We start from the raw sequence: 22,572 nt of genomic DNA on the forward strand, positions 1-22,572 counted from the left end.
TCCATGTGAAAGGAACCTGGACCCACTGCTGCAACCACACCTTGTTAGCTTGATGGTGCACCTGCAGCTCTATGTCGTTGTGGGGCTGAGAGACTCCGAGCCTCTACCAGAGGCTCTACCAGAAGACTCAAGGCTATTGACTGAATGACAACACGTTGGTGGCCGTGCCCAGCCTGCATTGGCTGCTGGCCAACACCACTCCACCCAGCCCCTCTATCAGGGCAAATGCTTTCCGCTGCTGCACATGAAAAACAGCAGGATTGGCTTCGTGCTGAAGCAGGAAGCACTGCAGCTGTCGGGGGCAGCACTGGCCTCAGTGGCCTAGGTGACAGGGAGGTGGGCAGATGTTTACATCAGCTGGGCATGGAGTTTGCGGACACTGAGGACTTTCGTGGCTGCGAGATTTCCCACCTCTTCTCTCCAGCCCCCTACTATAATGAGCTCTAACTTCTGGTACCAGGTTCCTAGGGCAGTCCCTCCATGGCCAGGGCTGGAGTCCTTACCGGGTCCCCTGAACAGATGTTGTTCAGATTACAAATAAACAGATGCCACCAGAGTAACCTGCCCAAGGCCACCTAGCCATGACGTGGAGGGCCCAGTTTCAAAATCAGATCTGACTCCAAAGTTCTGCTCTAAACCAAAGCTGCCCCTGCTTCTCACCTCTCTAAACAGCTCCCCACTACCCCATCCTCTCCTCTGAGTTCCACACCCCAGCTCCTTCCTAGAAAAGGGGTCATCTTGGGGATCCTGACTTCAGCTCCCTGGATACCCCCTGTTGCTCTGACCTGCCTGTTTCCTTTCACTGCAGGACGAAGTATCTGACCTACCACCTGGTTGCCCTGGCACCAGCCCAGCAGAGACACCCTCTGCTGGCCCTCTCCCCGCCGCATGTCCCCACCACGACCAAGTCCATTCCCTGACCCGCCTCTTCAAGAACAAACCAGCAGCTCACCCCCTAGACAAAATCACTTCCTCTTTAATTGCTGTTGAAGAAGATTCACACCATCTGCCTCAGAGGAGATGGGGGCATTTCCCTCTGCCCCGGTCCTTCTCCCCTCCCTAATTACCTGGTCCTTTGCAAAATATTTTAGTCGAAGAAAAAAAAAAAAAAAAAGACCGGAAACCACTGACACAGACGGTCCAAGGGCTGGATTGATTAAAGGAAGCAGGGCTGGGCCAGGTAAATCCACCCCACCACCCCCTTTTTCCGGGGAAGGGGAAGGAGGCCTGGAAACCCTCCCAGCCAGCTCCCATCCTCTTAGCCCTGGCTGGGAGGGATCACGGGGTTGAGGGACGGGTCTGGAGCTGCTCCAGGGGGAGGGTGGGGCTGGACAGGAAGAAGAGTGGGGGAGGGGTCCCACTGTAGGGGTGCCCCCTACCCCAGATCACCACGGGCGCTGCACAGTCACAGGTACGCAGTCACGGTCACAGACACTCACAACCCGAGAGCACCCCCACCCCACCCCACCCTCTGCCCACCCCCGGCTTCCCCTACCCTGAAACGCCCTCCCCAGCCCCTGCCCGCCCCCGCCCCCTCGTTGGGGAACAAAGCAATAAATTACAAGGTCTCTCCCCAGTCCCCTTAGCCCGCTCGGCTCCGTCTCTCCTCCCTCCCGAGCTGGTGGTGAGGAGGGGCCCAGGCTCTTGGCTCCCCCGGCCCTTCAGCTTCCATCCATGGGTGGGTGTGGGGGGACGTCCTGGTTTCCACTCCTCATGGTCCCTTTCACGGAAAGGGTTGGGGACCCCCCTACCCCCTTGGGCAGCAGGGGTCCTGCCCCTCGCTGCCCTTCCCCCTTCACTGGGCAGTGAGATCAGCTTGGAAGGGGTGGGGGCCCCGGTCTCGGCCCCGAGTCCCAGGGCTGGCTCCCGCACGCGCCAGCCCCCCTCGGCGGCCCCAGGAGCCAGCCTGGGTGTGCGCTCCCGCTGGGACTGCCGGTCCCCCCAGCCCACCCCAGGGGGCGCACCCCGCGGGGGGCCCAGAGCGGTCCGGGTGGGGCCGGTGGCCGGGCTGTGGGTCGCCGAGCCTCGCTGGGCGGGGGGCGACTCGTGTCCTCTGGGAGCGCGGGGGCCGCGCCTGGGGGGACAGGTGCGCCCGGGGCGGGTGCGGACGGGAGCGGCGCGTGTGTCCGGCGGTGCGCCCGGCCTGCTCGTGCCGGCCGCGGGAGGGGCGCTCCGCCCGGGGCTACACCAGCGCCACGGCGGCGTCGGCGCGGCCCATGCTGGCGGCGCTGCTCCGGCGGCGGGGGCTGGGCGTGGCGGCGGCGGCGGGGGCGGGGGCGGGGGCCGCGCCGGGGGTGGTGGCCGCGCTGCCGCCCTCGCCGGGACAGCCGTGCTGCAGGAGGATGTCGGCGCACAGCTGGCTGCCGGCCTGGCGCGCGTAGAAGAGCGCGGTGCGGCCCTGCGCGTCGCGGGCGGCCACGTCGGCGCCGTACTGCGGGGACGGGGACGGGGACGGGGACGGGGACGGGGAGGCGCGTCACCAAGCGGCCCGCGGGGCCGACCCCCGCCCGGGGCCCCGGGGACGCGAGGGCTCCCGCCGGCCCCGCCCCCAACCCGGGCCACGCCCCCGACCCGGGCCACGCCACGCCCGGCCACGCCCCCTCCACGTACCCACAGCAGCAGCTGCGTGATGACCACGTGGGCGAGCTCGGCCGCCAGGTGCAGGGGGGAGCGAAGCTGCGGGTCCTCCACGCCGGAGTCGAGCGGCCCGTGCCGCGCGTGGGCCAGGAGCAGGAGGACGGCGGCCACGTCCTGGGCCTGCACGGCGGCCCACAGCCGGCGGCCCAGCGGCTCCTCGGGGGCGCCCAGCGGCGCCAGGAACAGCAGCTGCTCGTACTTGGCGCGGATCCACGACTCCCGCTCCTCCCTGCGACACGGCGGCTGCAGCGAGGCCTCTGGGACCCGCACCCAGGACCCCCGCCCCCCACTCGGGGAGGCCCCCAGCGCCCCTTGCCTCCCACGTACCGCGAAGAGTCCCGCGTGGGTTTGCTGCGGCCCCGCGTGTCGCTCTCCCACACGCGGTTGGCCACGTCGTTGCCGATGGCCGTCAGCACCAGGGTCAGCTCCCGGGGCCAGTCGTCCAGGTCCAGCGAGCGGACGCGGGACAGGTGCGTGCCCAGGTTCCGGTGGATGCCCGAGCACTCGATGCAGATGAGCGCGCCCAGGTTCAGGCTGGCCCACGTGGGGTCTGCGGAGGGAGCGCGGAGGTCGACCCCGGGCGGGGTACCCCGCACCCCCGCAACCCGCAGCCGCCAGCCCCCGAGTCCCCCACGCCCTGCCCCTCCGCTGCCCGCCTGCGCTCACTCGGGGCCCCGCAGTCCACGCAGATGGAGTTCCCCTTGGCGTTCCGGATCGCCTGGATGGCCACCGCCTCGCTTTGGCTGTCGGTGCGCAGCTGCGGAGAGGGTCGGGTTGGGGCTCGCACGGAGCTTCTGCAGGCGCTTCAGACACTCGCCTCTGCTCGCCCCCGTCCGCCCCGCCCCATTACCTTGACTTTGCTGCTCTCACAGCATTGCAGACTGGCTAGGATCTGACTTTCGATGGCCTGGACCCAGGCATCCCGCTCCTCAAAACTGGCTGCCTCGAAGTGCCACGTCTGACCAGTGCTGGACACGATCAGGAATTCGAAGTTTTCCTCTGGGTGGGGGGATGGGATGGGGTCATGAGGGACGAGCTCAAACAGCGGTGGCAGCCTTCCCCAGACCCTTCCCCCCTGATGTCCATCCCAAGCCCCTGGGAGTGGGGCAGAGGGGTTGGGGAAGCAGAAGGTGGGGGAGAGCAGGAAGCCCGAGCACATGCAGGGGAAGGCAGGGGCACCCCCACCCCTCTGCACCCCAGCTGAGCGCCCCTCCCAGCTCCCCGCTTGTTACCTGCTTTATAAATATTTCTTAAACTACCAAAGGATTTTAGTTTCCACATTTTGCGCTTGGCTGGTTTCCCGAAGCGAAGGAGATAGAGATAGAATGGAGAGCAGAACAGAGAAAGAGACCAAGAAAGGAGAAAAAGAGAGGCAGATGGAGAGATGGAGAGAAGTAGTGACAGAGTGCCAGAGACAAAGCAGGACAGACAGATGGGGAGAGAAAGCAGAACTAAAGTCAGTGGCCCCGGAGCAGAGTAGAGCGGAAGCCAAGAGCCATGAGAGTGCAGATCTGGAACCTGGGTCTGAGCACCCAGCAGAGAGCAGGGCGTGGGGACCAGCTATCATGACCAGTGAGGAGCCAGGTCTCTGGGGAGGGAAGGGACGGTCAGGAACCCTAGTGAACACAGGGAAAGGGGACAGAAGCTGGGTCTCGGGCCTGGGACAAGGGGGTCATGGGGTTCCAGAGGAGTCTCGGGGGCCTGGGGAGGTCACTGGGGGCAGGACTGGGGATCACTGTGGTCAAGGGCGGTTGGGGGAGCTTGGTGATCATGAGAAGCTCTTGGGAAGAGGGGCTGGGTGGTCAGAGTCTGGGAGCTGAGGAGTCCATGGGGGACACTAAAGTCAGGTGTGAGTCACCAGGGGTCACGGTGGGGGGATGCTGGGTGCAGGCCTTGGATGACAAGTGGGGCTGGGGGCAGGAACAGAAACTAGAGGCTCACTAAGAGAGGAAGCAGGACTGCTGGGAGTCCTTGGGAACGGGAGTGGCAGGACTGGGAAGTACTGGGGGGAAAGGCATTGTCTGGGAACGGGAGGAAGGACGGGAGCTGCGGGGTCTTCGTCCACTTCTCACTAAGTTATGTGCAAAGTGAAAATGATAGTCAAGCACTCAGCTCAGGCACTTTGCCTCCTCCTGCAGGAGCTGGGCCAGGGATCTGGAGTTGGGGGTAAGGGTCCAGGGTGGGAGTGGAACTGCCCGCCGGGGCCTCACCTTCAGCCTGCCCAGCCGAGCCTTCAGTCTTGGACGGTGTCGTCAATTTTTTCCTCCTCTGCTTCTTCACCATGGGAGAAGGAGGGGGTTCCCGACTCAGGGGGCTCAGGTCTCCAGATGGGGTACAGTCTTAGGGAGGGGGACACAGCTGCCTCAGTTGCCCCTGCCACAGATTTCCTGATTTCTCCAGAGCCCTGTCTCCTCCCCTGAACTAGCTTTGGTCCCCGTCCTCTCCAGGAGGTCCCCCTTGATCATCCCTGGGGAGGTAGGCAGATGAGTGGTCTAGAGTCAGACCTGCACTCACATCCTGGCTCTGCCACTTACTGGCCTTGAGACCTTGAGCAAGTCACTTAATCTTCTGAGCCTCAGTTTCTTCATCCCTAGAATGGGGATAATAATCTTGACCTGACAAGGTTGCTGTAAGGACTGCCATTACAATTTACTATATATACCTCCAAACGCTCTAAATACTGACGGCTGACTAATACTGACCGTTTAAGCTTCAAAGCCACATCTGAGGTAGAACCTATTATCTCCATTTTACAGAGGAAGAAACCGAGGCACAGAGAGGTCAAGTGCCTTGCCCGGTGGCAAGCTAAGATTTAAGTTCAGGCAATTTAGCTGTAGAACCCACTCGTGTTAACCACTAGATAATCATAGCATGACTGAGCTTGGTGCCTGGCACCCAGCAGAGGCTCAGTGTGTCCACTCGTGCACTGATTCCAGTCTCCAAGCTCCCGCCCCAAGTTCATTGCCCACCCACATCCTGTTCACATCTGAAAGACAGTGGGGTGGAGGGTGGGACCTCACTGACCAGTGCTGAGGGCTCGGGCCAAATTCCGGTCTGGTTTCAGCAGGTGCTTGGACGTCTGGTCTGGTGGTGGCTGCAGGGAACTGGGGCTGGGGCTTGGGCTTGGGGTGGGAGTGGTGGCTTCTGTTGGGAGGGGAACAAGATAAAGCTTCAGTGAGCCCTTCTGTCTTTGGGACCCACTCCTTACGTAGTCCATCTTTATCACCCACCTTCCTGCTTATCCAGCCCACTCCCACTGCCCTACTACCCCTCCTCATCCCCAGTTCTGGCCCCTCAGTCATGAGCCCCACTCACCAGGACCTTCACCCATCTGCACGGTGCTCATGTCCTTGACCAACCCATTGATGCTGGCTGAGGGGCCAAACGCAGAGATGGCTCTTGGGGGCCTCTTGCCAGGGACTTTGACTGTTGTTCGTAGCAAGTCCATCTCCTTGCCATGGGTGCTGTGGATGTAATCCTGGAGGGGTACAGGGGTTGAGAACGTGGGAAGGCTGAGGTCCTTGGTGGTACTGGAAGCAGCCAATAGTATGGGCTAGAGAGGACCTGGAGAGGGGATCCTAGGGGCTGACTGTGTTGGAATGAGCTTCTAGGGCAGCTCGGGTGGCTAGCAGTTTAGCACCGCCTTCAGCTCAGGGCCTGATGCTGGAGACCCGGGATCAAGTCCCACGTTGGACTCCCTGGATGGAGCCTGCTTCTCCCTCTGCCTGTGTCTCTGCACCTCTCTCTCTCTCATAAATAAATAAATAAGTAAGTAAGTAAGTAAGTAAGTAAATAAATAAATAAATAAGTAAATAAATAAAATCTTTAAAAAAAAAATAAAGAATGAACTTCTAGAGGAAGGGTTTGGCCCAAAACTGTCTCCTCCAGGAGGATTCCCTGAATGGCAGACCAGGGGGAGGTCCTTCCTCCATGCTCTCCCATGAGACTGCAAGTTCCTGGGGACGTATCTTTACTCTCCCCTCTCCAGCATGGGTGTGTAGTGGGTGCCTAACACGTTTGCTGAACTTAGAAGAGGGGGTCTGGGGCTTCCCGGAAACCACATTAATATCCGTCAGAGGCACCGACTGGTAGAGGTGGAAGGGTGTCCAGGGCCAGCCGGGGCGGCCCAGCCAACCCGACACTCACATTAATGCTCGGGTGGTAGAGTAGGAAGCCGTTACTGGACAGGGTCACATACTTCTTCTTCCATTCTTTGTTCAAGGAGTTGCCACTTCGCTTCAGGAGGAAGCTCTGGGGTGTGGAAAGAGACACGGGAGAAAAGCCAGTCAAGGACCAGCTACCCCCACCCTGCCCCCAGCCCCTGGACCACCCACCTGTTTGATGGGGATGGCTCGCCCACTCCCCGTTGTCTCTCCCCGACTGTCCAAACTCCGCTTCTCCGAATCACTGCCCCGACGATTCTGGAATGGTTATTGGCACCAGTCAGAGAATGAGCAGAGGGATACGCTGATGGAAGGACAGGGAGGGCAACGAAAGTGGGCCCCACCGCGGGCTCGAGGGACCGGGAAGATGGGCAGGTAACAGAGAACCGGAGGATGGGGGAGCCATCCTGTCCAGTACCGCGAAAAGGCTGGTCCTACGCTTGGCTGCCCGGTGCAGGGACCCTGGGGTGCTCAATCCAGCCACCGCAGCCGCCTCGGCTCGGAGCTCCCGGTGACCGACGTTGGGTGAGGATGGGAGGGAAGAAGAGTAATCGCTGGTGTGGCCCCCATTGCTAGCCTGGGGATGGATGAAGGAGTCAGCAGGACAGTTGAGATACCCCCACCCAGCAAGCTATCGTCTGTATTGTCATTAATAATAAAACTCTTGTGGGCGCCTGGGTGGCTCAGCGGTTGAGCATCTGCCTTCGGCTCAGGGCGTGATCCCGGGGTCCTGGGATCGAGTCCCGCATTGGGCTCCCTGCATGGAGCCTGCTTCTCCCTCTGCCTCTCTCTCTGTGTCTCTCATGAATAAATAAAATCTTTTAAAAATATTAATAGTAAGACTCCTCACTGCCATAGTGCTTTATATTTCGCAAGTATTATCCCATACAGTTTTCTTAAAACCTTGGGAGGTTTAAGTGACTTGCTCAAAGACATTCCAAACAGCATTTTGCACCTGGTTGATCTCTAGTCCAGAGCACCCTCTAAAAATGGTGTCACTGCCATTTCCATTCGCCCCCTACCCCCAACCTCCTTGGTACCCTGAACCTGTTCTTGGGTCACCAACCCCTCTGCTGCATCTTACCAGCCCCTCTGTGGACCCTGAAACCCCAACTCACCTGCCCAGCTACAGGAGTGGAAGCAGCCGAGTGGCTTGGGGAGCTGGGCAGGGACTTACAGGCAGCCAAAAGCTGTTGCTGTTTTCGTAAGGTCACCACCTTCTGGGCCACTGAAGGAAGGGGGAGAGGAAGGACACATGAACCGGGCAGATACCCGAGACCACCCTTTGTTGCCCAACTTTGAGAAATCCCCAGGAGATAACATGGGCCCCAACTCCCCTGTCACTGTGGCTTTCGTGCCACCTGTAGTCTTGGGAGCTCTTCCTGCCCCGGAAACACACCACGTGGTTATTAAGCAAACCTTCTCTGACCTCCCTGGCCCCTCCTCCCTCCCTTGCAGGCTAAGTTCCTGTCACTCAGAGAGGCCTGGATGCCCTAAGAGCACCCCAGGCCCCTAGCTCCTCTGCTTCCCACGTGTGCCGGGCCCCATACTCACCCTCCTGGAAGACGCGGTCCACGTTGAGCCCATAGGTTGCACATGTCTCGTAGTAGCTGCAGCGCTTCATGTCTGCACACAGAGCCCTGGCACGAGCATCGCCCACCACTCGAGGGGAGGAAGCACTAATCCTGTCTGAGGGGACAGGAGAGGAGCGGGATTGGATGAGGGCGCCCCTTCCCCACTCTTGCTACTTTCTTTTCCCTTCGGCTCCAGTCCCAGGCTGGGCACACCAAGGACAGGCCGTGAGAGAAGCTGCCCTTCTCGGAATGCTGGGACCAGCTCACTAGCCCAGGAGCGGGATGCGTAGGTTGGGTGAGCTCTGGGTGAGGCCTCCAAGAATATTCGAGAGGTGAGGACTTCTTGACGAGGTCTGAAATGCCTGAGACTCACAAGTGACAATCACCCTGCCCTGCAGACAATCACCCTGCCCTGCAAATACACTGAACGCTGAACTGAGTGGGAGTTCACCTCGCAAAAGGCTGAAGGGGGAACAGGTGGACCGTTCACTCTGCAGCAAGGAGCCAGGAGGCAAGTGGCGGCTGGAGGGAGGCTCCTGCAGGACAGGCATCCAGACAGAAGGTCGTGCCAGCTCAGTACTGGTGCGTCCTGGCAAAGCTCTTCCTGGCCCTGGTGGCATCTGAGAGCCTCTGAGTCACTTTGAGAACTCAAAAGTCTCTGCCCTCTGTATTTTCTCTATCACTTCGTTTGTGTTTTCTCTTCTGTAGATCCGTTCCTTTGAAAGGTGTCAGCCTGACCCAGCTGTAGCCTAGGGAGGATGGAAGGCTTTCTCTCCACACTAGAGCCTGAGATTTTCTGTGTTTGCCATGGTGGTGACAGGAAGTGGCAGTGAGAACACAAGGTAGGTGACATCTCGGAGGATTGGAGACTGCTATGACAGATGTCCCTTCCTTTCTAGAGGGTTCTCTTTTCTCTGCTCAGACCCTGGGAAGTTTTTTGTTTTGTGTGTGTGTGTGTGTGTGGTTTTTTTTTTTTCTTAATAACTCCCTTATTTGGAGACGAGGCTCCTTCCAGAGGGTGACTGCAATCCAAGTGGCCGTGTCCACATTTACCAAGCTCTCGCCTATGTTGGCCAATGTCTCAGCAGCCATGTCAAGAACTCCCCTGAAGGCAGTGCTTCCCCAGGCCCACCTTACCTTGTGTCCCCACCAATGCCAGTGCCAGGCCTCCACGTCCTTCCCCCCGAAGGGAGGTGAGCTGCCCATGGAGATGGCTCACAGCCTGGAAACTGTTTTCATCCTCCAGGCTGAAGACCAAGATGACAGCATCTGCCCAGCCTGAGAACTTGCGGGGGGTGAGGGAAGCAAAAGGGAGGGTCAGACAAGTCCACTCCTCTGGACACTATGCCCACTGAGGTCGGAAACTAGAGCTTCCTCCCATGGCTAGTGCTGACCCCAACCAGCCCATCTACCCCAACACCTCACCCCTCACCTTGGCATCAGGTGCCCCAGCTTCTTCTCGGATCAAGACTAGATGAGTCTGTCCATCCACCAGCATCTCTTTCTTGTGCTGCTCACCTGTTGGGAAGGGGTGGAAGTGGTAGTAGGTCAGAGGTCACAGATCTCCAAGTTTCCCCACTGCTCCCTGTACTTCAGCGATCGGATCGATGGATTGCGGCTTCATCCTTTCCTCTGGTCTCCATAGCGGCCTACTCATTGATCCCAGCTTCCTAAACTCTGGCTCCTGAGGACTCACTTTCTGTCTTCTCCAGCACTTGGTAGGAACCGGTCAAGAATCGGTGGATGAGCGATGACTTCCCACTCCTGGCGTCGCCCAGCACACCCTGAAAACAAGGTTGTGGAGCAGAGATTGTGAGACTCAAGAGGAGGCCAAATACTTGGGTCTGAACACTCAAGAGAACTCAGAGAGACTGGCAGTGCTTAATCATTCAAGCAGGGGCCTGCAGGGACTGGATGATGGTTGGTCAGGAGAGAGCATTCCAAAAAAAAAAAAAAAATGTAAAAAAAAAAAAGAGAGCATTCTGGAAGATCAGGGGAGTGTGGCAATGATCCCAAGCTCAAAGTGGACCACAGGCTGAAGATTCCCAGCAGCCCAGTACCGTGTGGAGGGAAGGGGGAAGTCATGCCACAGCCCTAGGCACTGGTTAGAAAGTGTTAGCAATAGAACATGAGGGGCTAAGAGGGAGATGCCAGGAAGGAGGAGAAGCCTGGACCAGGCCCACGGACAAACAAGACAAAAGAGGCTAAAGAAGAAAAAGTTGCAGGATATACCGAGCCCCAGGACGGTGCTATGAAGGTAGGATCTCAGGAGTACTGGAAAACTCTCCCTCACTCCCAGCGAGAGAGGGAAGGGAAGAGGGGGAGGGGAGAGCTGAGCGGCTGGGAGGTGAGCGTCCCCACACACCAGCGGATGGGTGACCTACCAGGCGCAGTTCAGGAATGGAGCGGCTCAGAGTCCACTCCTGGCTATTGACCACCGCCTCTGTAATAGGAAAGGAGCCATAAGAGAGAGCGCTCCAGGCCCGGGAGCACCCCACCCCTCAGCCACCCTGCTCCTTTGGCGGCTCCCCTTTCCCCCCAGGACTCCGCCTGGGCTGGAGGACTGCGGGGAAAGGCCAGGTTCCAGAGTGGTCCCCAGGCCTCCCATCCCAGCCGCTCTCCCCGCAGCTGTTGCTGCCGCTCAGTGGTTGCTTAGCAACGGAGCCAGCTAGACAAAAATACTTCGGTTGGCATCTCCCTAAAAGCACATCCCCAAACGTAAGTGCGCCCCAGACCGGGGACCGGGGACCGGGGTCTGACGGCGGCGGGTCGCTCCCTCTGGGAGGACCGGAGAGGGTCTCCTGGGAAGGATCCCACCCGCCAGACTCGGATTCCAGGGCAGACCCCGGGAGGAGGGGCTGGGACGGGAGGGCGCGGGCCTTCCTCAGTCTCCATTTCACAAGAGAGAAACTGAGGCGAGGGCTATCCCCTCCCCTCCTCAAGGTCACCAGCGGTGGCCCTGCCGCCTCCCGCGGCCCCAGCAAGGGAGCTGGGACCTTCCCCGGCCGCGTCTCCCGTCCCTTCCCCCACTGCCCCCACGAGACCCCAAGCGCGGGCGAGGGCCCGGCTGGCCGCGAAGCCGCGGGCCTGGGCGGGGGCGGGATGCTCCTTCCGCCGGGCGGCCCCCGCGCCCGACACCGGCCGGACGTTCCCGGGGCGCCGCAGCTGCGGCGGGAACTCTGGGATCCGGAGCCATCTGCTCCCACCCGCTCCGGAGCCAAACCCCGGGGCCGCCCCCGCTCCCGAACCGCCTCCCCTCCCGGGAGTGCGAGCCGCACCAAGAGTCCCTGCAGGCTCTTTCTGCCAGAAAGAAAAAAAAAAAAAAAGACACCCCCACCCCCCGCCCCGGGGAAAAAAACCAGTACCTTCTGGTACCCCCTCCCAAGTCTCCGGGGGTAAGAATTGCCTTTGCAGCAGTTCGTCCCCCTGAGTCACTCGTGGGCCGCCCCCCGGGGTTTCAGCGCCGCGTGGGGCCGGGGGCAGGGGGGGTGAGGCTCCCAGCCGCCCCCTCTCACTTCACAGCCAAGTATTCATCACGTTCCAGCCCCCACGCTCCCGGCCTGCCCAAGCCACCTTCACTGCACGGAAAGAAACGAGAGTCCCTCCCTGCTGCCTCACCAGCCCGCCTGGGCCCAGGGAAGACCCATCCCTGGCGAGGAGCTGCCTGCAAGGTCACTCTCACGCCACCTGCCCCAAGTGCTCAGGAGAAACTGAGGCTCCCTCATCGCCTCCACCTTCAGTATTCCTTCAGGCAAGGCAAAGCTCTGTTCCCAGGCCCCCGGAGTCCAACCGAGGCTGGGAGTGGGGTCTGGGGCTCCTCCACGAGACATTTCCTACAGTCACTCTGACCAAGGGCATTATCTTCCCAGAAAGCTCTGAGGCTTTCTGGGTCCCTCTGAAATCGAGTCACCTCTCCTGTCGCCAATGTAGCTACCCACCCCCGCTCGGGACCTCTTAGTCTTTGCCCCAGGCCTTGGCGGAGGGGTGAATTCGGTTCATCCACCCCCACCGGCGGCGAGAGGCTTCCCTAGTTCAGTCCTGCACACCTCTCCTCCACCCCAAGCTGAGCATTCCACTGCCCTCCCCTCCCTGTTCTCAGGCCCTGGTCCTACTCACTAGGGGAGGCGCGGAGCTCTGCGCCCAGCAGCTCCCTGGACCCGCTGCCAGAAGACAGGCCCGGGGGTCCGGGAGGGGGCCCCGAGCCAGGAGGCCCCCCTGTGCTCTTGGTGAAGATGCCGCTGATAAACTTGAGCATCTTGCGATCTCGAGTGGATGCTCGGCCCCCCTCCCGGCCCCGTTTCAGCCCTGGAGCTGGAGGCTCCAGAGTGATTGGAGGTGCAGGCCCAGTGGGCTGCGCGGAGGCGGCGGTGGCAGTGGCGGCTGGAGCCGGGGTTGCCGGGAGGGTTAGCGGAGGAGGAGAGCCAGCAGGCGGTCCCGGGTGCAAGTCACTGTTGTCCAAGGTCTTACTCTTGCCTTTCCGAGGGGACAGCTTCCCTCGGGCTCCCGACCCAGCGCCGACCCCACCAGAGGTCGTGGCTGCGACTCCTCCTCCCGCGGCGGCGGCGGCGGCGGCGGCGGCGGGAGCTGCAGTCCCCGCGCTGCTCTTTGACCCCTTGACCCTGGGCTTGCCTTCGCTTTCGGGCCATGACAGGCGGCTCCCCGCGCCCTTGGCCCCGCCGGCTTTGGCGCCACTCGTGGTCACGGTCTTGCAAGGCTTGGGAGCCGGCGGGGGCGGCGCCACCTTGAGCCTCCGACTGCCGGTGCCGGGGTGCGGGGAGGACGAGCCGGGGACGCCGCCGCCCGCCCGGCCTTCGGGCTCCGGGCCCCCCCAGCTCGGGCTGCTGAGCAAGGGGCGCCGCGGCGTGGGGGCGCCCCCGGGCTTGGGCTCCGGGCTCAGCGCCCCGGACAGCGGGGGCCCCGGCGGGGCGGCCCAGAGGGACAGGCGGCGGCCGGGGGCGGGGGACACGGGGCGGGCCGGGCTGGCCGGGGCCGGGGCCGGGGCCGGGGCGGGGGGCTCTGCGCCCCCGGCGCCCGCGCTGCTCGTGCTGATCCACAGCGCATCCTGCCGGTGGAAGAGACGCTCGTGCCGCTTCTTGCCCGGCTCCTCCGCGCCCCGGGGGCTGCCCGGGTCCCCGGTGTCGGCACCTCGGGCCCCGGGGGCGCCGGCGGCGGCCGCGGACGGAGACGGCGGCGGCGGCGGCACCGACTCGAGCTTGACCAGGGTCAGCGAGATGAGGTAGGTCGTTGTCCGGCGCTGAAGCGCGCCCGCGCCCCGGCTCATGGGGCCCCGCGACCCCCGAGCTGGGGAGGGGAGGGGACTCCCCCGGACTGCCTCAGGGGGGCCCGGCCATGGGGCCGCCCTGCCCGCTGCCCCCAGCCCCCGGCCCCCGCTGAGCCCCCGGCCCGGCTCCGCTGTCGCCGCCGCCGCCGCCGCCTCCGCCTGCGCCCCCCTCCCATCACACGGGGCGCCCCCTCCCCATGCTCCCCGCCCTGCGCCCCCACCCCGCGGAGCCCCGGGACCTTGGTGCTGCTCCGGAGGCGCGCCGGACCCTGCGCCCCGGCCTGGGTGGGGGCGCCGAGCTGGGCGGAGGAGGGCGGGGAGGACGGTCGTGGGGGCAAACGGGGGAGAGGGAGGGAAGCGGGCAGGGAAGAGGGACCCGAGGAGGCTGGGGGAGAGGACGAGCCGGTGCGGGGGAGGCAGGGGCGGGGAAGGGGCTCGGGGGCCGCGGGCCGGGGGTCCTCGGGAGGCGGGGAGCTCCTGGGCTGCTCGTGCGGGGGATTCGCAGGGGCGCGGGGAGGATGCTGGGGATGGAGATGCGGGCGCCGGCGGGGGAGGAAGGAGGGAAGCCTCGGGGGTGGGAACCCGCGGGTCTGGGGTCTGGGAAGGAAGGGGCGTGAGATCCGGGCGACGGGTCCGGGGGGCTCGCCGGGGCTCGGCTCGGTCCGGATGCGCGCTGTGTCCGGGCGCTCCCCTCACATTGAGGAGGAGGCGGCCCCCCGCCCCCCCCAGGCTCCCCCCCACCTTCTCTCCACCGGCTCGGCTGTCGGAGAAGGCGGTGCAAAATCCAGGACTGGATTTCCCTCCCAAATCCCGGGCTGGATTTCCGAGAACCCGGACTCCCCTACTCCGACAGTCCAGCCCCCTCCCCTAGCACCCCGCGGTTAGGGAGCGCGACTGCCGGGTGTGGCCTGTAGGGACGGGGTATAAAGCAGTAGGCGGGTGGGCAGTTCGCAGGAGGAACGGGGCGAATTCAGGGGGTCACTGCGGGTTCTGGGGAAGTTGAAATGGGGAAACGGGGAGTCCTGAAATCCCTTCCCCAGGACCCCTTGTCTTCCCCAGGTAATTGGGCGCATTCTTTTTCCCATCACCCGGCCGCCCTGCCCACCCCACCCCACCCCACCCCAGCCCACGCCCACACGCAGTATATTGCGGGGGCCACGACTTGAGCCCAACTGTCCCAAAGTGAACTTGCAAAAGTGTTCCCTGGGGATGGGGACAAGCACGGAACTTAGCAGAGTAGGAACGAGGGGGGTGCCTTAGGAGGGGAGAGGGCTCCTGCAGCCCAGGCCAAGAAGTGAGTGAAAGGCTCCAGCTTGAGGTGGAAGGAGAAGGAGTGTGTCTACAGGCTGACACCCCCCATACCAAAATGCATCCAGTCTCCATAGCAACCGTAGCTCCAAGAGTGCCTCAGAATCAGCGGGGATAAGCGGAGAGGAGAATCGCTGAGTGGGGTGGGTGGGGGGGACCTCCCGGGGGATTAAGGGTGGACGGAGACACATCCTCAAATCTGGTGACCCACGTGGGGGGTATTTAGTACCCCTGAATATGAGGAGCCCTTCAGTTGAGGCAGGTGCCAGCCTCTTTCGGGTTCCCATTCAGTCTCCTGAGGTTTTCAGGGTGGAGCCTTTTTAGAAGGTTAAAGAGGAGATAGAATGGAGAACGTCTGTCTGCTCCCAGTCCACCACCCTTCTAGGGACCCTGGAGTTCAAGACTCACTGTCCTCTACCCTGAGGAGAAGCTTGAAGGGGTTGGGCCAATCGAGAACAGAGGCTGAGACCCAGCAGCGATGGGCCAGAGTGGTGGGAGGCCTTCATGCAGGCTTGGAGACCCCTCCCCGGACCCAGGGAGTCTCAGCATTCCCCTAATTTGGCGTCCCACCCTCCTGACGCAGCTGAGACTATAATAAGTGCTGTCGTGGGCGGCTCTCGGAGGCAGAGGCAGGAGCTGGGAGCGTGCTTGGCCTGGTAGGGGGTGAGGTGGGGGGGGGGTGCCAGGATGCTGGATGCCCTTTGTTTTCCTGAGACCCCTATACCCTGAAACTCTGCTAGGGTCCTGTCCTGAGGTCAGCACTCCCCTCTCCACCCCACCCCAGGACGACACCTTTCCAGGGACAGGAGACCCTTCAGGAGCCTTCTCTGAATTTTCGGAAAACAGAGGGTGTAGGTTGATTTGCTGCTTCTGCCTTAATTTTCCTTCCTTCCTTTGGTGGCCTCAGTTTTCCTTTATGTTCAGTGGGAACGGAATCCTGACTCTTAGAGAAGAGTGCAACAAATCACTTATGAACAGTGGAGTCTTCGGAGATTTCAGCCTCCAGCCCTCCTCAGTCCCTCCTTCTCCAGAGCTAAGCAGAGCGATTCCACCTGCACTAAACCTTCTTCCTCCTCCTTTTTTTTCCCACAGGGGTGGGGCTTGGAGTTCCTCCCTAAGAGGCCCCATGGGCCACTCCCCCTAGGTCTGCTTTTCCACCCACCGAGGCTGTAGGAAAGGTGTCAGCCATTGTTCTTGGCAAAGGGTGGAGACCGGAGGCAAGAGGGCCACTAGCCTCAGAAAGGCAATGCTAAGGGGATCAGACTGTCCCCTTAGGAACCAGAGCCAAATTTTCCTTCCCCGGTTATGGTGTGGTGGCCTCCACCATCAACAAGGTCCGGCAGGAGTATCCCCCAATAGGAAGAATGGTCTCTTGAACCCCCACCCGGCCCCAGGGAGACAGCTAAGACTGGAGCGGCTGGGAGACCAGGATATGATGAAAGATGCACTTCTCCCAGACACCTTTCACGAACCACGTAGCTGGCTTTTGTCAGTTCTTTGCCACCCCAGAGGTCAATGAGAGGACAGTAGGCCGGAGACGGCTTTCAGCTCCACCAGCTCCTTAGTGGTGGGGCCCTGTGGATAGAGAGAAGCTGTTCCTGCCAGGGCCCCACCACAGGACTGAAGGCTGGGTGGGCAGGAGGATGTGGCGGATGGTGTTGCCATGGCAGCACTTCCTCCCTGTGTTGTCATCACTTGCTCTAATGGCACTAAGGAGGTAGAGCGGAAGGTGTGTTGGGGCGGGAGGACAGAAATGGGAGCGTGGGGAAGAGAGGGGACCAAAAGAGTCCTGGGGACTTCTTTACACTTTGGCTATGCAAAGCATGCAGTCTGAGCAGTGGTGTGTGCCTGGGAGCCTGAGATTCTCTGCATGGTGTGTTCCAATGTGTGTTTCTCTCTACAGCTGGAGAACAAGAGGTCACTGATCCTTTGCGGGTCCTGGGAATGAAGACATTATCCAGTCCCAGAACCTCCTGCCCCACACTGCTTCCTGCCCTGGACTCCCCAGGCAGGGTCCGAGTCTACCATAGGTCTGTCACGGCTTCTCTTCCCCATGCTCACCCACTTCTCCATTGCCAAGGTCAGCTCAGCAGGGAATTGTATTTTGCTCCCCTGGGAGCAGGACCAGAGTTGGGGAAAAGGGAAGAACACCACCTCCTGTATTTTTTCCATCCTGTCCAAATGTATTCTTCCCCCGAGTCCCAGCTCCATCTAGAGAACTAGGAAGTGGCTGATTGGGAAGTGATGTATGACACAGCAAGCCCTTCTATGCTACACACCATCCCCCGCCCCCCCTCGCCCCTGGGGTCCCTGATACACCGAAGTTGGGAGCTAACCCTTCTCTTACCGTGCAGTCTGTCCAGTGAGGCCTGGATGCTGTTCCGAAGTTCAGGGTCACCCACCCTCTCTGCCAGCTTCCTGAGGCGGCAAAGAGACTGCTTGGCCACCTCGTGTCGTCTGACTTCTGCTCTCACAGCAGCTCCAGCCAACTGCCTCTGGGCATGCATGTTGCCCCGACCTGTCTTGCCGGGCTAACAGCAACCTCTGGCCCTGAAGCCCATGGCCCCGTAGTCCCTCAACACCAGAAGGCCCCTTCTTCTGTGCCCCAGAACTCCCTGCTCCTGCCCGCCCTTCCGTCTGTCGGCCTCACTTCCTGACTGGTGAGTTTCAAACCCACAGCCTGGGACAGCACTACCTCCTGCACCTCCCACCCCCTCTAGCGTTGGCCCATCAGCTCTGCCAGCCAGCCCCTGCTAGAAGTCCTCAGCCAGGTGCATGGAGAGGCCTTAACAAGCATCCTAGGGCCTCCTGTGGGAGGTGGCTAATTAAGATGGGTGTTGGTGCTGGGGAAATGTGTCATGCCAGGCCCCAGATGCAATCCCCAACTCTTGCTGACCTACAGATTTATGTTCAGTGTCAAACTCTGACAGGAATGTATACACGTTTGGTCTCTCACCCTTCTAGCCCCGCATTCCAGCTCGCAAGTGTTCTCACCACCCACTCTACACATCCAAAGAGCTCGTTCGCGTACCTACATCTTGCTCCATAACCCTCCCACAGGCCGCCAGCCCCCTGTAACCACCTCCTGCTTAAAAAGGCCAAGTAGTTATACAGAGAACAGGTTATGGAGGAAGACAGTAACTATAACCAGACACCACCACCAGGCTTTCTCAATTACTTTCATAATAATTGTCTATAACACTTAATAGTTTATGACACTCTTTCAAATATACACGGTCTTTATGACAGGCCCGAGGGGTGCAGGAAAGGGAGCCAAAGCTCAGAGGCCAGGAAGAGGTGAAACAAATCTATGCGTCTAGGTCTTTTTTTTTTTTATTAGATTTTATTTTTAAGTAATCTCTATATTCAGCGTGGAGCCTTAAGTCACCACCCCGAGATCAAGCGTTGCATGCTCCACTGAGCCAGTCACGCGCCCCTGTGAGTCTAGGTCTTCTGATTCCAACTGATACCCTTTTCACTCTACCACCCAGTGGAGATGCCTGCCAGCCAGTTCGCCTTATCCCTAATACCCTTGTCTTGCCCTTGATGTAGGACCCGGGAGAGAAGAGGGTGTATGAGGAATTGACGAACAGAATGAAGATGCAGGGGGTACATAGCTGCGGAGTGGGTGATCTGACCTAATCACTCTGTTTCAGGACTCAAACCTTTCTGGCGCTGCCAAATGTCCCTTCTGCATATGTTATTAATTACGAAGAATATTATTTTATGAAGGATAAGAGAATTATAACTATGCGACCATGTGTATAGTTCCCGGTCCCCAAGGGAATTGGGGGCTGGGATCACCCGTTGGAACTTGTAAAATAGCCTGACTAAAATAGGGAACACTGAGTGTTTACTATGTGCCGGTACGGTCCTAAGCACTCTGCATATATCAACTCATTCAATTCTCACAAGAGCCGGAGAGGCGGCTGTACTGTTCTTTAGCTCTATTTACAGATGAGGAAACAGGCACCGGAGCTTAGGTAGCAGGCCAAGGGTCACAAGGCCAGAAAGTGGCGAAGCTGTAACCCAGGCGGGCTGGCTGGCGAAGACTTGCAGGGCTTTGCCGTCATGGAATCGCAGTACACACAAGCTGAAGTCCTCCTCTGGGGTCGAAGGGAGGTTCCCACTGAAACGGTTTCTCTTGGGGGAAGGAGGAATTAGGCCTTTCCCCATCTCCATGGAAAGCATTTATCCAATAATAAGCATATTGCTCAGCCCTTGTGCCCTTCCACAGAGTGAAAATGCAGAGACGACTCCTTCCCCTCGTATTTATTCATATTCCAGACCCCTTCCTTTGACCTTTTTTTTTTTTTTTTTTTTTTGCAAGCCCCGGACCAGGTGCCTGCTCTGAAGATACGGAGCACACTCCTGCCTGCACTTGTGGCTTTGTCACATTCAGGAAAGCCCTGGCTCGAGGCAGCTGTTTTTCACACCGAATTTCACTAGCACACTCACACCCAGCGGGGGGGGGGGGGGGGGGGGGATACGGGAGAGAACATGTGCACTAGGGAACACACCTGCAATGTGTGGCGATTTGCTGGATGTTGCTGTGCCCAACCCAGGGCCTCGGTGGCCCGGCTAAACAGCTCGCTGTCTGTTCCTCTGGGTGCTCCCGAGTGTGATGCGATGACGACCAACGATGGCGTCACCGTGAGGTCACCGCGGGGCAGGGGCGGGGCGCGGGGAGCCTGCCGCGGCCCTCGCAGCCGCCCCTTCTCCCGCCTCCACGGGTTCTCTCCCGCGCCTCCTCCCCCGGCGGCCGCACAAAGCTCCGCTTTCAATCCGGGGTCTTGAAGTTTAGGCTCCGGTCCCCAGGAGAGCCGCCAGGAGAGCCGATGCGAGCCCTACCCCGGCTTTAAGCTTCGTCCAATAAAGAGCCGCGAGGCGGGGCCGGCCGGCGGGCACCCAGGCGCCGGCGCCGCGGATTAGCCCCGAGCCCCGCCAATCCAGGCGCAGGGGTGGGACGGGGCAGGCGCACAGGACGGGGCTTGGCGGGACTCGATTTAAAGAGACAGAAGCTGCCGGGGCCCAAGAAGACGGTCCCCAGGACCCTCCCCCCGAGTCCTTGGGACCGCCTGGGTCCCCAGAGCCGGGGAGATGGTTTGCGGTGGCTTCGCCTGCTCCAAAAATGCGCTGTGCGCTCTCAACGTGGTCTACATGGTGAGGCGGCGGGGGCGGGGGCGGGGCGGGGGCGCCGCAGGGCGGAGACGGGCGCGGAGGACCTCCGGGGGACTTCCGGCGGGAAGAGGGGTGCGCCGGGGTTCCGGGAAGATTCCCGAGGACTTCCGGCGAAGAGGGGATTCCGGGGGACTTCCGTGGGAAGAGGGGAGACTTCCGGTGACCCGAGGGGGGGTGTGGGTGGGGGGTGAGCTGAAGACGGTGGGCCTGAGGGCCCATCAGTCCCTCCCCTCCCGTGAGGGTTTCTCCCACAATAGTAGCGATGGGGGAAGCCAAAGGCCCCGTGTTTATATTCTTAGGCTCTACTATCCCTGCTGCCCCCCATCGCAGCCACGCCAACGGTGGGCGCATACACCTCCTCCCCGTAGTTCACACACACCCCGATCTCAAGAACCCCCGTGTGACTTTCGGCCGCGCTGCGCGCTGGGGTTCTCTGGAGATGTAACCCGCTCTGCTTCCTGCAGCTGGTGGGCTTGTTGCTCATTGGAGTGGCTGCTTGGGGGAAGGGCCTGGGCCTGGTGTCCAGCATCCACATCATCGGAGGAGTCATTGCCGTGGGGGTCTTCCTTCTTCTCATCGCCGTGGCTGGACTGGTGGGTGCTGTCAACCACCACCAAGTCCTGCTCTTCTTTGTATCCTGACCTTAAGTGATGGGGGACCTGGGCCTCCAGGGGGGGCCGAATTGGCTAGAAATGTTCTAGGAAGTGTAGACTTGAGGGACTTGGGGGGAACAGGTCTCCCTGCCCTGCCCTTTACCACACTTCATGAAACAAGAGCTGAGGATTTCGTTTTCAACTAGCATGGCTATGTAAGTGCTATGAACGGGTGAGATCAGGTGGTTATTATGGGTGCAACATAAAGGAATCTAGGATCCTTTTTTCCTGTAACTCTTCCTCTCAGTATATGATCATCCTTGGTTTGGTCTTCATCTTCCAGTTTGGAATCTCTTGTTCATGTCTGGCTATTAACCGAAGCAAACAGGTAAGTGGATGCCCTCTTAAGTACTTTTCTCTATCCTCCCAACTCCCTCCTTTCAGTCTGTACCTTTTAGTGGGCCTACTACTTCCAGAACCCAAGGTGGGTTTGTATCATTTTCTGCATGATACTACTTTGTTTCCGAGGGATGTAGACTGCCTTTGCTGGGATAGGGAAATGAGGCACTTTAACTGAGGTCAGGATGTAGGGGCATTCTTAAGGTTAGCAGCATCCAGTAATTTCCCTCTGCCTATTTTCCAGACAGATGTCATCAATGCTTCTTGGTGGGTCATGAGCAACAACACCAGGGATGAACTGGAAAGAAGTTTTGATTGTTGTGGCTTGTTCAACCTTACAACCCTGTATCAACAGGATTATGCTTTCTGCACTGCAGTGAGTTGGTGCAGAGGCGGGGCAGGGGCAGGAAGGCAGGAAAGCTAGTTAAGGACAGTGCCAAATTGGCAGATTTAAGAGTCTGAATGTGCTTGACTTCTCTAGCAGCTCTCTTGCATTGGAGCTGTGTGTTGGTAGGGGAAGGGGGGGGGGGGATACAAAGGTTAAAGAATTAGTGAAGTTGAGATTTCAGTCTGTAGGATGCTGATAAGAAATGAGAAAAGAATTTCCGGGGCCCTTCACCATAGGTGTTGGGATAGGGCAGCCTGAAAACTTTGCATCCTCCAAACACACACTTTTTTTCCCCTTAGATCTGCAAGAGCCGGAGCTCCACATGCCAGATGTGTGGAGAAAAGTTCCTCAAGCATTCAGATGAAGCACTGAAAATCCTGGGGGGTGTTGGACTCTTCTTTAGCTTTACAGAGGTAATGTTCTTCAGTTCTCTCATACATACCCTTTCTCTGTCTTAGCTCCAGAGATTCGGAATCGCTGATAATCCCTTTCCCTTTGTTTTTTTTAACAGATTCTTGGTGTTTGGCTAGCAATGAGATTTCGGAATCAGAAGGATCCTCGAGCTAACCCCAGTGCCTTTCTATGAGACTCTGGACCCTTCTGACTTTTGCTCTCTGTTCTCCCTAAGCTTTTCTTCCTCCCTTAGGGAAAACGTAGGGTCTGTAGCCCTTTTTGTTTGAGAAAAAGGAAAGGCCCTTTGCCACACATCCCAAAAGGACTGAACAGCCAGGCTGTGTGCCTTGACATGTTTAGTGGGGACAAGATCGTAAGGAATAAAGAACTTCCTCCCTCTCTCCCTAAGTGGATATGAGAAGCTCCTGGGAGCGCATGAAGTGGGATATGGGGTTGGAGTCCTTCCTGGCTCTGTTTCCCTTTTCCCTTCCACATGCTAGACCAACTCGATACATTGTGGCCTGGCTCCAAGGGTAAATCAGGGACGGAATCAGGGAAAAAAAAAAACCACTTTCTTACAATAAGCAAGACCCAGTTTGGGGAAGTTCAGTGAATATAAAAATAAAAGCCACTTAAGCTCCGTATTCAAAGAAGC

The 22,572-nt window shown here is 59.7% G+C and overlaps 2 protein-coding genes and 1 long non-coding RNA gene across 7 annotated transcripts; 2 read left to right on the forward strand and 1 right to left on the reverse strand.

Moving 5' to 3' along the window:
* Positions 1-2,182: 2,182 nt before the first annotated feature.
* Positions 2,183-17,622, reverse strand: AGAP2 (ArfGAP with GTPase domain, ankyrin repeat and PH domain 2). 2 transcript variants are annotated; one of them, XM_038549814.1, is made up of 19 exons: positions 12,491-13,773; positions 10,759-10,817; positions 10,071-10,158; positions 9,807-9,892; positions 9,512-9,659; positions 8,355-8,489; positions 7,919-8,028; positions 7,219-7,377; positions 6,972-7,058; positions 6,784-6,888; positions 5,953-6,115; positions 5,662-5,781; positions 4,848-4,976; positions 3,870-3,929; positions 3,488-3,636; positions 3,304-3,394; positions 2,965-3,187; positions 2,611-2,866; positions 2,183-2,431 (listed from the first exon to the last, which is right to left on the reverse strand). In XM_038549814.1, the coding sequence occupies exons 1-19, from the start codon at positions 13,653-13,655 to the stop codon at positions 2,183-2,185; spliced, it is 3,582 nt and encodes a 1,193-aa protein (XP_038405742.1). In that variant the 5' UTR covers positions 13,656-13,773. The 2 variants fall into 2 exon arrangements, with proteins under 2 accessions (XP_038405742.1, XP_038405743.1); XM_038549815.1 differs by lacking the exons at positions 3,870-3,929; positions 12,491-13,773 and adding an exon at positions 17,311-17,622.
* Positions 13,481-19,428, forward strand: LOC119873575. Of its 3 annotated transcripts, none has more exons than XR_005365303.1 (4): positions 13,481-13,610; positions 16,867-16,993; positions 17,318-17,623; positions 19,294-19,428. It is a non-coding gene; the product is annotated as an uncharacterized LOC119873575 (long non-coding RNA). The 3 variants fall into 3 exon arrangements; XR_005365302.1 differs by lacking the exon at positions 13,481-13,610 and adding an exon at positions 15,150-16,692; XR_005365304.1 differs by lacking the exon at positions 13,481-13,610 and adding an exon at positions 15,150-15,814.
* Positions 19,429-19,901: 473 nt separating this feature from the next.
* Positions 19,902-22,570, forward strand: TSPAN31 (tetraspanin 31). 2 transcript variants are annotated; one of them, XM_038549817.1, is made up of 6 exons: positions 19,917-20,126; positions 20,609-20,776; positions 21,045-21,125; positions 21,381-21,512; positions 21,824-21,937; positions 22,036-22,570. In XM_038549817.1, the coding sequence occupies exons 1-6, from the start codon at positions 20,064-20,066 to the stop codon at positions 22,108-22,110; spliced, it is 633 nt and encodes a 210-aa protein (XP_038405745.1). In that variant the 5' UTR covers positions 19,917-20,063; the 3' UTR covers positions 22,111-22,570. The 2 variants fall into 2 exon arrangements, with proteins under 2 accessions (XP_038405746.1, XP_038405745.1); XM_038549818.1 differs by lacking the exon at positions 21,381-21,512 and having other exon boundaries at positions 19,902-20,126.
* Positions 22,571-22,572: the final 2 nt, after the last annotated feature.

The sequence above is a fragment of the Canis lupus genome, chromosome 10, assembly GCF_011100685.1.
Source record: "Canis lupus familiaris isolate Mischka breed German Shepherd chromosome 10, alternate assembly UU_Cfam_GSD_1.0, whole genome shotgun sequence".
NCBI classification, from domain to species: domain Eukaryota; kingdom Metazoa; phylum Chordata; class Mammalia; order Carnivora; family Canidae; genus Canis; species Canis lupus.